This window comes from Anser cygnoides, chromosome 4 (genome assembly GCF_040182565.1).
Source record: "Anser cygnoides isolate HZ-2024a breed goose chromosome 4, Taihu_goose_T2T_genome, whole genome shotgun sequence".
In the NCBI taxonomy this organism is placed as follows: domain Eukaryota; kingdom Metazoa; phylum Chordata; class Aves; order Anseriformes; family Anatidae; genus Anser; species Anser cygnoides.
Genome location: NC_089876.1, coordinates 64,342,762 through 64,357,099, shown reverse-complemented (window position 1 = coordinate 64,357,099; position 14,338 = coordinate 64,342,762). Strand labels below are relative to the sequence as shown.

General features: G+C 50.8%; 1 protein-coding gene across 11 annotated transcripts in view; it reads left to right on the top strand.

Annotated features, from left to right (window-relative positions):
- SHROOM3 (shroom family member 3) overlaps positions 1 to 14,338 on the top strand; it is a 154,614-nt gene that overhangs the window by 132,140 nt on the left and 8,136 nt on the right. For 10 of the 11 annotated variants that reach the window (XM_066996301.1, XM_066996300.1, XM_048055005.2 and 7 more), the window contains 4 exons: positions 235 to 366; positions 3,300 to 6,564; positions 9,560 to 9,636; positions 13,135 to 14,052. In XM_066996301.1, the coding sequence (XP_066852402.1) occupies positions 235 to 366; positions 3,300 to 6,564; positions 9,560 to 9,636; positions 13,135 to 14,052 (4,392 nt within the window). Of the gene's footprint in view, positions 1 to 234; positions 367 to 1,485; positions 3,021 to 3,299; positions 6,565 to 9,559; positions 9,637 to 13,134; positions 14,053 to 14,338 lie in introns of those variants that run through there. The other variant, XM_066996303.1, reaches the window with a different exon arrangement.

Below are 14,338 nucleotides of genomic sequence, written 5' to 3'. Positions count from 1 at the left end.
ACTGGTCCGTGGGGATGCTTGTCTGCCCGTGCTCTTTGGTTTGCAAACATGAGGGGGTACGTGTTGTGTGAATGCTGGGAATGGCTCATGATTAGCTCGGAAAAGAAAAACTGTAGCAGTGAAACAGAAATGAGCGTTAGCAATTTTAAATGCCTCTCGGTGTTTCTTCACATTCCTCTTCCTTGAAGGAGCTGGCCTGTTGTTTACATGCAAAATCCTTCTGCTTTTACCTAGGCGGAGTGAAACTCCAGGCCGACCTCACTCCTGGCATTCAACCAAACTTGCAGAGAACCAACCCGATCCCAGCATGATGCAAATATCTCAGGGCACGCTTGGCATCCCTTGGCATCAGTCCTACCACTCCAGGTAAGCAATACACAGCTGTGGTCCTGTGCTGCACGTAGCCAGAGGCGTAGAGCCACCAGCTCTTTTAATTTCTTATTTTTCCTCTTTTTATATACCTTACATGGGTGTAGAATCAGGCTCCCAAGCTAGCATGCTTCTAAACCATCACACAAATCCTATGTCTTCATTTCCAGTGTCACACTGCCTTCGGGGAGGCTCTGCCTCATGCCCACGGATCTGTCTTGGATTGCAAGATTGCAGTCTACATCTCGGGCTCAGGAGTGAAGGAAGGGGACAAAAGATTTGATGGCAAAATGTTACCATCTGCCTCCATACAGCTGGTGGGTTTACAGACAGCCAGGGTTAGGTTTAGAGGTAGGAGGGCTTCTCTTCCTCTTTGGTTACCCAGATAAAGTGGACATGTATTCCTCAATTAAGTGCTCTGTGAGGTGGTTAACACCTACGCAATTGCTTTAAAAATTCCCCTTCCTGCCAAGATGGGATGCCAGCACACTGAGGCGGCTGTCTCTGGGTACTGATACTGGAGTCAGAGTCCTGCTCTGCGTCCTGCAAACTGTCCCTGTGCAGAAACACAGCAAAGTTGTTTCCCCAGCAGAGGAAAAGAAATCCAAAATGAAACCGAACCTATGAAGGAAGATAAGGGTTTGGCAGCAGGGCTGCTGCACCCATCAGCATCGCCGAGCCTCTCTCCAGCAGCATTGCATCACTGTCAGTACTCCCAGGGTGAGAAGTTCAGCAAGGGATTTCCTGCTTTTGGCAATCTCTTTCTGCAGGGGTCAGTTTTATCATGACTAGGAAGTCAGTGCGGTGGTTTGTCAGCCCCCAAAAGTCTAAACGAGTAACCTCAGTGCTGTTAAACGAAGGTTGGGTGAGGTCCCTCTGGTTTTGGCTTTGGACTGTGTTAGAGGGAGACTGGAAGCAGCGATGTGGTCCTCATGCAAGGAGTGCTCAGTACAGGAAGAAGAGCACCCAGGGCAGACAAACCCCTTGGCCCCTCTGAGGTACTTGGTGGTGAGCCCTGGGCCAGCTTGGGGGGGGGGGGGGGGGCAGAGGACAAGTTTAAATTCTGCCCTTGGAGCATTTTCCTTGGAAAGGCAGAAAGGGTTTGGGGAGGAGGAAATTCTCCTTACAGCCACGGGGATTTAAACCTCATTTCTTCTACAGGCAAAACAGCTTCGGCAGAGGGGAGAAAAGAGAAAACGTGGCATTAAAAAAAGTGAGCGGGTGGTTACAAAAAAAATGTATGTTCCTGACTGGCCTTCAGCACAGATCATCCTGTAGCGTATTCATTTCCCACCAAGGGGCTTTGCTTCCCCGCCACAGCTCCTGGCTGTGTCTCCTGGGAGCCTGAAGAGGAGCACGGGGAACACCTAGTGGCCAGCTGGCCACAGCTGCACTGGGCATTGCCAGGGAGATTTTTAAAATATTTTGTTAAACATCTAGTGGTGCATTCAGATGAGTAAACCAGCTTTATCCTAAGTTTTGCCAGATCCATTTCTGTCTCTGTGCTCCTCTGCATCTCTGCAGAGCTGCTGCTTCTTCCCCTTGCAGGCAGACTTCCTTCTGCCTTTCCTCGTCCTTAGCAGCCTTCTGCCCCTACCTGTCCTTGGGGCTTGTGGGTCTTAATCCAGCAGCATGGAAGGGACTGTGGTTGGGATATGATCTGGAGCAGGCTTCAGGCTCTTCAGCAGACACTTGTTAGTTAGCAAAGGGGCTGTTACAAACGTACCTGCTGCCTCCCAGAAAAGGCACCTTAATTCCCAGGGCTGCTGTGCATCCCCAGCTCCCCTGCTGCATGAAGCAGGTTTGGTTTTGTTATCCCAGCAGGGTGCAGCACATAGAAATGGTGAAGCACGTAGAAATGGAGCTTGCCTTCCCTCTGCCAGCCGAGGCTGCAGCTTGCACCCTGGCAGCCCCAGGCTCCGTTCCTGCTTGCAGCTCAGGGCCCTGCGTGGGACAGCAGCCTTTCCTTTCCTGGTGCTTTCCTATGGCTCTGCCAGGATGGCACTTGTAGCTGCACAGGGAACCAGACAAAGCCATATGCAAAGGAGGGGAGCTGGGAACAGCGGGAAGGAAAGTGAAATCATCAGGCTACACTCCACAATCCTCCCTGCATTTGCTGGAGTCTGGGAGGAGAGATTAGCCAGGGGGAAACTCCACAGAAATTTGTGACGTCCCCATGTGAGGTATACAAGAACTGCATCCAGCACAAGGAGCTCCCTTCCAGCTGATAGAAAGATCTCTGAATATCCTTCTTTTTGAACACTCCTCTGGAGGCCACAAATCCTCTGTCAACACGTATGTTTCTTGGAGCAGGTGCCAAGGTGCACCTGTACCTGCAGAGCTACATGGTGAGGGGGCTGTTCTCAAACTATTAATATTGTTGCACCCCCCACTTGCCTCCACGCACCAACACATGCATCTCTTCTCTGTCTCGTCAGCTTACTCTTTTTGCAGCAAACAAACTATCCTTGGGACAGCTGAATTTCCAGGAAGCCTGCCAGGGCATAGCCTTCATCTCCATAAAAAGGAATGAAATGGGGAAAAAAGGAAGAGACTAGATTCCCCCCAGAACGCCTCTCGAACTCCTCTCCTCCTCCTCGGTGGCATCGGCACTCATTCAGCTTTCCAAGTGCTTTGGATAGGTTTGATGGGTGGGTTTGATCCTCCCTGTCTCCAGAGTTGCACTGTCTTTCTGTCTGTGCTTCCCTCCTCCCACCCCTCTGTGGTAAATAAGAGCCATGTGTTGCAATGTCAAGCAGTTCCTCTTTGTGAACTGGGATGACTGCAAACAGGGGATGGAGCAAGGCCCAAATATGGGTTTTCATCTGCACTTCTCAAAGCTAAACATCTTGCTTCTGAGCTCACTTATAAGTTGTTGTGCCTCTCCTCTGCTAACAGTGGGATTTCACTCTTCTCTCACTCTTCCCCAGCTCCTCGACCAGCGATCTCTCTGGTTACGAGCATGGCTATCTGAGGAGAAGTCCTGACCAATACAGTTCCCGGGGCAGCATGGAAAGCCTGGAGCACTCCTCCCCTGGCTACCACCCTTGTCACCTGTCCCCAGCCAAATCCACCAACAGCATCGACCAGCTCTCCCACCTCCACAGCAAGAGAGACTCAGCCTACAGCTCCTTCTCCACCAACTCCAGCATCCCTGAGTACCCCGCTCCGCCGTTCAGCAAGGAGCACTCCTGCTCCACAGACAGCATGCACTCCCGGGGCGGCCTGCAGGAGGGGATGAGGCAGGCTGACATCAGGTACGTCAAGACAGTCTACGATGCCCAGCGAGGGATCTCCGAGGAGTACGAGGTGAAGTCCTCTGCCTTGCTTCCCAGCTGCGAGGCCCGGGCCTCGTTGGACAGTCGCGGCCACAGCAGGCTCCACGGCTTCAGCCGGAACAATGCGGCTCCCTCCTGGGCACAGCCAGCCCAGGGCTCCTCGGACAGTGAGAGCCAGCCCCCCAAGGGACCTCCCTTGCCTCCCGCTCGCAGCGACAGCTACGCAGCCATCAGGCATCACGAGAGGCCCAGCTCATGCTCCGGCCTTGATCTGAACAAATCCAGCCGAACCCAGCCAAAAGGGGCCTGGCCTCCGCTTGTCAGCACCCTCTCCCAGGGGCCGCTGCTCAAGAGCCACTTCGGAGAAGGGCACTTGCACACGGTGGTGGAGAAGAGCCCGGAAAGCAGCCCCACAGTGAAGCCCAAGCAGAGCTATTCCCAGCCCGGGCAGCCCCTGCTGCCTACAGGGGTCTACCCGGTGCCTTCCCCAGAGCCGCACTACGCCCAGGTGCCCCAGCCTTCCACAAGCAATAACGGGACGGTTTATCCAGCTCTGGCCAAAGAAAGTGGTTACTCTCCGTCTCTTCCCGTCTCATACGACAAAGGTGCAGCCAGCAGCACGCTGGGCTTTGATGAGAATGGAAACCAAAGCACTGCAAACAGATCGACCGTCTTCTACCAGCCCCTGGCCGCTGAGAGAAAGCACGATGCCACAGCTAAGCTTGCCCAGCAAAAACCTCCTAACACAGCAGGCCCAGAAGTCTACCTGAGCACATCGAGGAAGGAAGAGTTGTTTCCACCTTACAAGGTGGCACACAGCAGCCGAGACACCACAAGTACTGCCCAGGCCTCCAAACACAGTTTGCAAGCCCCGCAGCCCCAGCCGAGGGATGCTGGTGAGAGAAGAAGCCCTTACCAGCCCAGAGAGGACTGGGTGGCTGAATCCCAGGAGGACAAAAATGGCAACACGCAGATAAACGAGAGAGACGCTGCCGCTCACCACCAGTGGGGTCACAGCAAGGCCAAGCAGTACGGCTTCTCCTCCTTGCAGAACATCGCAGAGAGCGCCAGGAGGCAAAGCAGCTCTGAGGTAAAGGAGACACAGCCGGGTGAGGGTTATTCCAACACCAAGCTGTCCTTCTTGAACAGCGGCAGCAAAGAGGAGAAGGATCAGAGGGGACAGGGGCCCAAACAGTGGAGTGACGCAGACCCGCAGGCCTTTGCGAGGCAGGAGGAAGAGGGCACGAGCGTGGCCCCGTTCCATGCTGCTGAGCCAAAATATGAAGAGCCCTCTTCGCCACAGCACCAGAAAACCTCTGATTTTGGGAGGAGCCGGCTCAGTTCTAGCAGCCAGAGCGCTCCCTACGGAAAACCAGACCCCATCAAGTCCCGCTGCTCTGTACTGGAGAAGGTCAGCAAGTTTGAGCAGCGAGAGCAAAGCACTCACCGGCCCCACAGTGCCGGCATTCCCAGCTTCGGCCAGCACTACGGGCCCAGCAGGGCGAGCCAGCCCTCCGGCACAAAGTGCTCTCTGAACAGCCTGGAGGACACACGCAGCAAGCTCAGCTCCCGCGAGCCCGTCCAGCTGCTCGGGGAGCTGGGCAGGGTCTCCAGCCCCTCTGTCAGGAATGGGAATTCGGACGAGGCTCACTGGCACTCCGTGGAGCTGCAGATGGCAGCTTCGGCGAAGCAGACGAGGTCCAGCGAATACTACAGCCCATCTCCTGAAAATGAGTTGCAAACGAGGGCAGCTCAGCTGCCGCGGAGCAAAAGCACGTTCCAGCTGGGAGGGGAGCCTGAGAAGGAAGTCCTCTGGAAGGATAACCTCCAGGATGCCCACGGGTCGCAGCTGGACACACCGTTCAACAGGGCCTACAGGAACAGCGTTAAAGACGCTCAGACCCGGGTGCTGAGGGCCACCTCCTTCCGCCGCATCAGCCCCCCCTTTGGGAGCACACCCAAGAGGACAACCCAGCGGCCTGCCTCGGCCCACGTGGGCATGAGGAGCACAGCAGCGTCTCCCCACACCCCGAAGGAGAGGCACAGCGTGACGCCGACGGAAGGCAGCCTCTCTGCCCTGGACTACACCAAGACGCAGCACGTCTTGCGCATCGGGGGCCGAAAGCGGCTGACTGCGGAGCAGAAGAAGCGGTCTTACTCGGAGCCAGACAAGATGAACGAGGTGGGCATCTCCGATGGGGAACCATCGCCTTTCTCCTTCCAGAAGAAAAGCCTCCATTTTGTCTTCCCAGAGAACACAGTGGCTGACAGGCGTAAGATCTTTGAAAGGGAGGGCAAAGCTTCTTCCACGGCCAGCCTCTCCAAGCCGGAGCTCAAGCAGCTCCAGCAGAACGCCCTCGCTGACTACATCGAGCGCAAAACAGGGAAGCGGCCGTCCTCGCAGGACGTTGGGCTGCTCAGGGAGCGCTCCCACAGCTCCTACCTGCAGGCAGGCGGCCCGGACAGCCAGAGCCTTTCTTCTGCCTCCAGCATGAATTCCCTCCAGGACCAGAACCTCTATCGCCGCAGAGAGTCGGTAGAGCGGATAGGCAGGACGGGGCGGATGTCTTCTACCCTTCCTCCCGGGCTCATGGGCTGCTTTGATGTGAGCGGAGATGAGCAGAAGAAAGGGCACCGGGAAGGCTTGCTCACGAGCCGACCCAAAACAGACAGGTGCTGGGATTACAGGGCCAAAACGGAGCTCACCAAAGGTACGCAGACAGACCCTCTGGGCCTGCAGGGCCAGCCTTGCTTTGGGAAGCAGGAGCAGGGCTTCAAAACACCCTCCACCAGGAAATCTGGGAAATCAGTGTCTGTGGAAGATTTGCTCGACAGGTATGACAATCAGCAGAGGAAGGTGTGTGTCCCCGTGCACACGCGTTCCAGATCATCTCCCACAGCGGATAAGAAACACCAGGTAGGTGGAAATGGGATTATGTTCAGGAAAGCAGGGCTCTCCAAACCAGGGAAAGAGGGGAGATGTCAGGGAACAGACTGCTGTTCTGTCACAGCAGTTACTCCTTTGGTTGCAGAGAGGTTAAATGCTTGTTGAAGTACAGACCGTTTATTCCATTTACATTACCGGGATGCTGGTTTAAGTGCTTGCCAGTGGGGGTACTGCTTCTGTTCTGCTTTCCTGCTGCTGGGGCTGCTTCAGGGATTTCAGAGCTGCTGGGATTTCAGAGCATGTGCTGATGATAACGTGCTTGTGGCCTTCCTGCCCTAACAACCCATCTGAGGTGTCCTAGTTTACCTGCCAGCACCACTGGAGAGGCGCTGGGATGTTTCTGGTGGGGTGTGCCATGAAGGTGGTCACACGCTGGTGCTGTCACTCTTCTTAGCTCACCTCCCTAGTGCAAAGCAGAGAACCTTAAAGGCTGCTTGAGATTGCCCCAGCTCCCACTGTGGCCGACAGTGCTGGGAAATGCTGGGCAGAGACACTGCCAAGTAACCATTATGTTTTGCCTCCGGCCCTGGAGGGAAGCAGTGCAGAGAAAACCCCGTGCAGACCCTGGCCGCTCTCTCCATGTCCCCTGCTTGGTGGTTGGGAACATCGCTCTGATGTCACGAACGGGGAATTGGACTGACTCTGCTGACAGTAAATAGTAGAAACAGGCTGACTTCTTAAAGAACAACTGTCCAGGCCAGCTCTTCTGCTGGCTGAAATCTATTCAGACCTATTTAGGTCCTTGCAACTGGTGAGCTGTGGAGATTTGCAGCAGTGGTGGGTCTGCTGCCCCATCCCCGTTTCCATGCCGGGCTCCATCACAGGGAGGGGGAGGAAACAACTAAAATGCGTGGGCAGGCTTCTCGCTGCAAATAGTCCAAGTGTTTGGACAGTCTCGCATAGTTAAGGGACAGCTGAGAGCCAGGACACCTCCTGCTATTCCTACACTTGTTGCTGGCCCAGAACAAGTTGTCGAGGTGCAGTGAAGCGGCACGCAGTCAAGTAATGCAAAGGGGGCTACAGCGAGAGCGCTCTGCTGTGCTCTTGGACACAGCCCAGACCAGGGTGCAGGGGAAGGAGCTGTCCTCCCAGACCCATTAAGTGCTTCCTTATAAATGTCCTCTCTCGACGGACCTCAGAACCCCTGCTACATTTTTAAATAAAGAGAATGAAAAAGCAGCTTGTGACTATCAAGCGACCAGAATGGATTCCCAAAGCCACTGCTGTCTCATCCCATCACCAGTGTTTTTCCAGACCAGGCAACAGGCTCCTATGGGCAACTTTGCAGCACTTGCCAGTCCTGAAGCCTTGTGTTCAGCAAGAGGACAGTCCTCAATAAAGAGTTAGGGTGAAAGCCACACTGCAACTCCTCCTCTGCCTACTGCAGCAGTCAGAGCAGCAGCAACAACAACAACAACATCTAGTTAGAGGAAAACCACTACAATGTACTTCTCAATGCCAGGTTGGACAACAAGCAGCCCTAGTTCATGTCTCCCCAGCCTGCTGTCTCAGGCAGGGAACAGACAGGGAGGTTCTTGAGATCTTTACGTTCCCCCTGTCAGCTCATTTTTAATCTTGAATACATTCAGCAGACAAACCAGAGTTTCTGCCTGTTGGAAGCTGACTCAAGGAAGATGATAAACAGTGGTGCAGACCCGCTCACAGGGTCTTAGTTCAAGTCCAGAAAGAGGGTAGAGCCCTTGCTGCAGTTTTCCAGAGTGATTTGTCTGTATCCACTTCCTGAGTGAGGAAAATCATGTTCTGAAATCCTAATTCAGGAAGGCACGTTTGACTTCAAACATATACACCAAAATATGTGTCTGTTTGTAAAGGAAGTATATTTGAGTGCTCTCTTCACTCAGTTTGTTTCTGAACTGTCTCCAATGCAAAACAACAATTACAAAAGTCAGGGACAAAGCTAAAGCAACAGGGTGATTTTTTGGAGACCTTTTGTGATTTTTTTTTTGGTGGGAAATGTTTATTTCCAGTTTAGCAGCAGACTTGTCTGCCTCACTGTATATTTTTCAGGGCCTTGTGTACAGTGTATAATGTTCCTTTCAGGCTGCATATAAATCACATTGCAATGTCACTGCAGGAATTTGTTTAAAGATATAAGGAAATTGATAGCCGTGTGGAATTATTAGCTCTCAGTCTTCAGAGCAGATTCTCAGCCTTCCTTCCCTTCTGCTTTTTTAGTCTGTCTCAGCCCGCATATCTCCCAGCTCCTGGCCTCCTAAATCAAGATCTGCTCTTACCCTTGCCCTGCAGCAGCACTGTCCAAAGAAGCAAACAGCTGAGGGTGTGGGGAACAAGCACTGAAATGCTCTGTGCTGAAAAGATCATGCGGGAAAAAATACCAACATCTTCAAAAGCAGGCACAGCATTTGCTTTCATGTCTCGTAATAGTCTGGTGTCTTATGGCGGGAGCTCTAGGGCAGAGAGAATCCGATTTATAAAGCTATTTCAAATCCAAAATTTTTCTGGCTTTAGATGAGATAAATGCCTAAAGAGGAGGTAGGTCCTGCACTTCAGTTTTTAAAAGAACCAAGTGCCAGCCTTTGTGGTGTTTCTCAGCACCTCTGCTTGTGTCTGGAGTTTCCAGCCTGTGTGGCATTCAGCATCTCTCTGCAGCATTTTGGTCCTGATTTTGCACTGGACACAGTTCGTTCACTGTTCAATTTCCCTGTTTCAGGCTGCTTTAATGATGTCTCAGCTTCTTGCTTGCATACAAACCAGCAGTGAGCACACAGGTCCCACTGATACCTTTGGGCAAGTTCTCTTAGAAGAGGCGAGGAGTAGCCGAGAGGTTTTCAGAAAATGTTCATCTGGATAAGTCTGTCCATCAGTTCACAGTTTTCCACCCAGCTCTATATGGCACATGCAGTGGTTTCTTACGAGGAAGCACCAGTGTTTTGTTACTTCCTTTTGTTTCCTGCTTGCTGCTAATACCACCTTTGCACTCCAGGACCTGCTGAGAAGGGAAAGCAGTGAATTTGGCGCCATGGTGAGAGATCCTTTCTACGTGATCAGCGCAGGAACCAGGTAGGTATACGTTAATGTCCCCTTGGTCGCTGCAGGGCCAGCTCTTGTCACCCTGCTGCCAGCAGCAGTTGCGATGTGTTGTCTGCGTAAACAGGTGGGTAGGGACAAATTAGAGCAAATGTCTGCGTGGACACAGTTCTGGGTGTGCTGCGCCCAGCAAAGTTAGAAGGAGTAAGTTGCTGTGAGCTTTTTCTGGCCGCTAGAGACATTAACTCACTGTAAATTCCTCCTCTGCAATCATGCCATTTTGGAGCATGTTTCTGCAGCAGCAAGTTATGTACCTTCCAAAACGTGTTTGATCTGCTGTTAGAACTCACCTCCAGACGTTATCCTAACTGAAGGATACTAAAGGAAAAAATACCGTGACATCCCACTCTGTCTGGCTTTCTCCAGTCCAGGGTGCTGCCTCGCAAAAGCAAGTGAACATCTGCATGGACTAAAATGGAGAGATCTCATTTATATGGGAGCTTTGTATTTAGGCTGCTTTATTTTGCACAGGCAGGACATTTGCTCAGCAACAGGAGAGAGAAATGTTTTTAAAAATAGAAAAGTGTAATCATAAAACTCATAATATTAGGACTTAGGTAACTATCCACTTAGCAGTAGATTGTTTTGAAGTTCACTCGGACTGAAGTTGATCTTGCTGTATTTACTTTTAAATAATAAATAGATGTTTGCCCTAAGCTCCGAGTGCCTGAACAGCTAAGTCATATGACAGTAAAAACCACCAAGAGGGACTAAAAGAATTGTTCACAGAGGAGCTCTTACAAACTTTCAGTAAATGTTGTCCCACTCTGTTGTCACACTGGAATTTAACACTGCTGTCTCCAAAGGTTTCACCGTGCTGCTCTGGGTCAGGGAGTGACAGCTGGAAGTAGAGGAAGGCTCCTAGTCTAGCTGGATCTTACTGGCTATTAATTTTTGCCCCTAAGAAGACATAGATGTTGTTTTAGAGGGACTCGTTTTGCCTTCAGGCACGCCCTTTTATGATTATTTAAAACACCTTCTTTCTCTTAAATTTGGACCAACTTTCTCCTTTTCTTCCTGAAAGAACCGCACAGCTTTTAGTTCATCCTGCCTTCCCATTTGTTCTAGAGCTTGCATTTCATCATTCTCAATAACTATTTTCTACTTTATTTATTTCTTTTAACCCAACCTATTTTCCAAGTAATGGGATGGAACACCCAAACTGAAAAAAGTTTACTGTGGCATGAAATACAGGTTTCTCATTTTCATGCTTCATTGGAGAAAGATTATTGGTATTAATCTAACAGTTTTATGATGTTTCTGCTGTGCATCATGCATGCTCTGCAAGCATTTTTCTCCTGGGAGGTGTGACGTTGCTTTCCTTTCTTGATCACATTTGGATTTCCCAAAAGATGGAAAAAAAGGATGGGAGAAGACAGGAAAAAGCCATTGACTCTCAGGACATAGGTTCCCAGCACAAAGGCTGCAGAGCACTCCCCATGAGCCTTGGCTGTTAGATGAAGTGGTTTTTTGTGTTGCTGTACTTGGAGTGAACTAAATGAGAGTGGGCATGAGTTTAGGAAGTGAGTGGGCTCTGCTTGTGCGTTCCTGAAGCCATAGGCAGTTTTGCATTTAACTCTGAGTGGGAACAAGATCTGAATCCTCCGCAGACTGAAAGGGACGGGTAGACCAGGACCTTAACTATGTGCCAATGATTCACAGAAGGATTTCTGCTATTGGGTGACGTTGAATCTTCTCCCACTCCAGTGTGAGTGCGTATGTCACCATCTGGGCTGTGGGATTATTGCAGCATCTTTAATCCATCTCTCAGGAGATGCAAATCTTTGTCCTGTGATTGTCAGCCCCCAGTAGCTATTTTCTAGCCGGTTTTCTCACATATAACTGTTATCATCCTATCTCTGCCTGCAGCATGCTGCATGCCTGGGCCCTTCAAGGGAGGCAGTATCAAGCAGTAGGAATTACACTTCTGTGTTCCCTTGGGACACAGCTGTTTAATGTGCTGGGGAGGAGATGGGACCATCTCTACTGCCTCTCTTGATCGAGGAAGGAAAACCATCAAATGGTCAAGTTACACAAGCCCTGGTCAGCAGTCTTCTGGTCTTGCCACACGTGCTGTGCTCTTACACTGCTCCACAGGTGTCGTACAATAGCTGGCTCATAAGCCCTGTTGGGAATGGTTGTTTTTCTGCCAGTTTAGAACCCACAGTTGCCTCCACGGTAGGAGAGAGCTTTAAATTAGAGAATTACCATCTGGTATTTCTGACAAACACTGAGCATCTGAAAAGAATACACATTGCTACTGTCCAGGAACCACAGACAATACCAAGATCAGTCTGTCTGGGAAGTTTCCCCACCCCCAGACAAAGGCTGCCAAATTCTATTCTCAGTTACACCAGAATAAAGCCAGAACGACCCATGTGTTTGACAAGGTTGTTCTTAATTTGTACCAGCACGCCTGAGAGCAAATTTGGGTCCCAAGTCTCAAACATCATGGGCTGGCAGCATTAGATTGTTCGAACAATGCATCTTGAGAACAGAAAATGTATTGGCAATTCAGCTTTATTGTATTTTATTGTTTTATGGTATGGCCTCATGTTTTTAGGCCATCTTCTTTCGCATCTGCTAGCGCTATTATTACAGCTCACTTTGTTTTCCAGCTAAATAGCCATACGAGCAAGTAGGTTTGGCAACATATTCTGACCAGGATCCTCTGTTCAAAGGCCAGACACTATTTCTCAGACTCACATGAGAACACTTTACAAGACATGGAAAGAATAATTTAATCTGCTGACTTTGCAGTCGTAACGTCCTGTTGTGGCTGAAGTATCTTGGCTTTGTTTTTTTTTGTAACACCTGCATATATAAATGGAGCTCTTTTTCCTAATGGGATCCCAAGGTTGTATGAGCTTTTTTTTTTTCTTTTTTCTCCACAGTCAAAATACTGCATTTTTTGCTTCACTTTGTTCTTGAAGACAGTTGAATCATTACAATTGCACCTTCCCAAAAGGAACAGATAATGCAATGGCAAATGTTTGGCCCATAAAACTTAAATTGTGAAAGTTATCAGCAATTGAGAATAGACTCTGGTGGTAGATAATGTCAAGTAGACTTCCTAACTGTGGTCAGTACCAACCCCATCTGTAATAAACAGAATTCAAAGTATGGCTGGAAGGGAAGCCAGGTACTCAGGTTTTCCTAAGATATTTTTCTGCTGAGTTATTGCTGTGATGTTCAGTGTGTGTGTGTGCACATGTCTGTGACATAGCACACACTCAAAGTGATGTGAGATGGTGGGTAGGAATGGATCTGGGTCCGTGTCCCTAGAATTCTGGAATTAGTAGACTACATTTACCCCTCCCTTCAGTATCACAACTGCACCTCACCTAGATCAGCAGGCACTGACACAGGCCTCAAACGGTCATCTAACTTGGTTTTTGAGATGCACAATAGCTTTTCCTGCTCATTGATTAATTGTTAATCTTAAAGTGGTTTATCTCTTGTTTTCTGTAGGTCTTTCAGCAAGAAAGAAAGAAGCCACTCTGAAAAAACGGCATTTCCAAGTTATTATCCCCATCCACTCCATGGTAGCGAAGTTGCCACCAGGTCCTCCACAGTGACCGAGAGCCATAAGACCTCAGAATCTTCCAGGCAAGATATCAGGACTTCTGCATTTGTCCCATCTCCAACAGAGGCAAGGAGTCACTATCTAGAGCAAAAGCAAGGCTTTAAACCCATGTTCCTTCCTCTTAATCCATATGCATCCGGCCGGTCCTCACCTACTACACCCACACAGACTCCCTCAGACTTTCTGACTGCAGATGATGGCCAGGCTCAGAGACAGCACCATGCCAAACGAGATGCTCTTCCCCCTGAGAGCAGTGGTACTACACAGGCACAGTCTCTGGATGCTGTTCAGGATAGATCCCCTGAGTCTCCTGCGGAAGAAATCATGTGGAGAAGGAAAGCAGGGCTGCTGCACAGATCCCTCCCAGCCAAGGTGATGTGGGCTCATTCAGTCAAAGACAACAGCTCACCACCTGCTATGGTGTCCCCTCCAGCAGCTGGGCCAAAGGTCTTCCAGAGGTGGCAGTCCCTTCCGACACAGAGCAGCACTTCTTCTGACCCAGAGACTCCTTCTCCCCAGGGGACAACCCACCTCCGGATCTCGGAGTCGTGCCTGCAGCTCACGCCCCCGCCATTGCTGCAGGACGATGAAGACGACGAGGTGTTTGTCATGTCTTCCCAGCCCGGGGTCATCCCTCCACCCTTCTCACCCCCACCGCCACCCCTTCTTCCTCCTGAGCTGAGGTCTTGCACTTCTGTGAACGGCACAGAGGAATTCCCACCTCCTCCCCCACCGGCGGCACTTGACGGGTATGGGGCAGCTGGAGACAAATCCACCAGGCTCCCAGAGGAGGACAAAGTGAGGTAAGGGAGAGCTGTCACGCCGCGTCTCGGGCGTTGCAGGGCCATATACAGTAAGATATGCAGGGCTCCAGCCAAATGTGACTGACCTCCACAGCTCCGCGTGCCACCACAACCCACCCGCAGCTGCTAGCTGAGCGGGAAGCTTGCGGAGGATTACACGCATTACAAGGGGAGGGGGACAGACAGACAGACTCGCTGCCTCTAGGCATTGCTGGCTGCCAAGAGCATTGTTAAATGTTGTGGCCGGACCAGGGCAGAAAGCAAGAAGACAAAAAGTTTTGTGGTC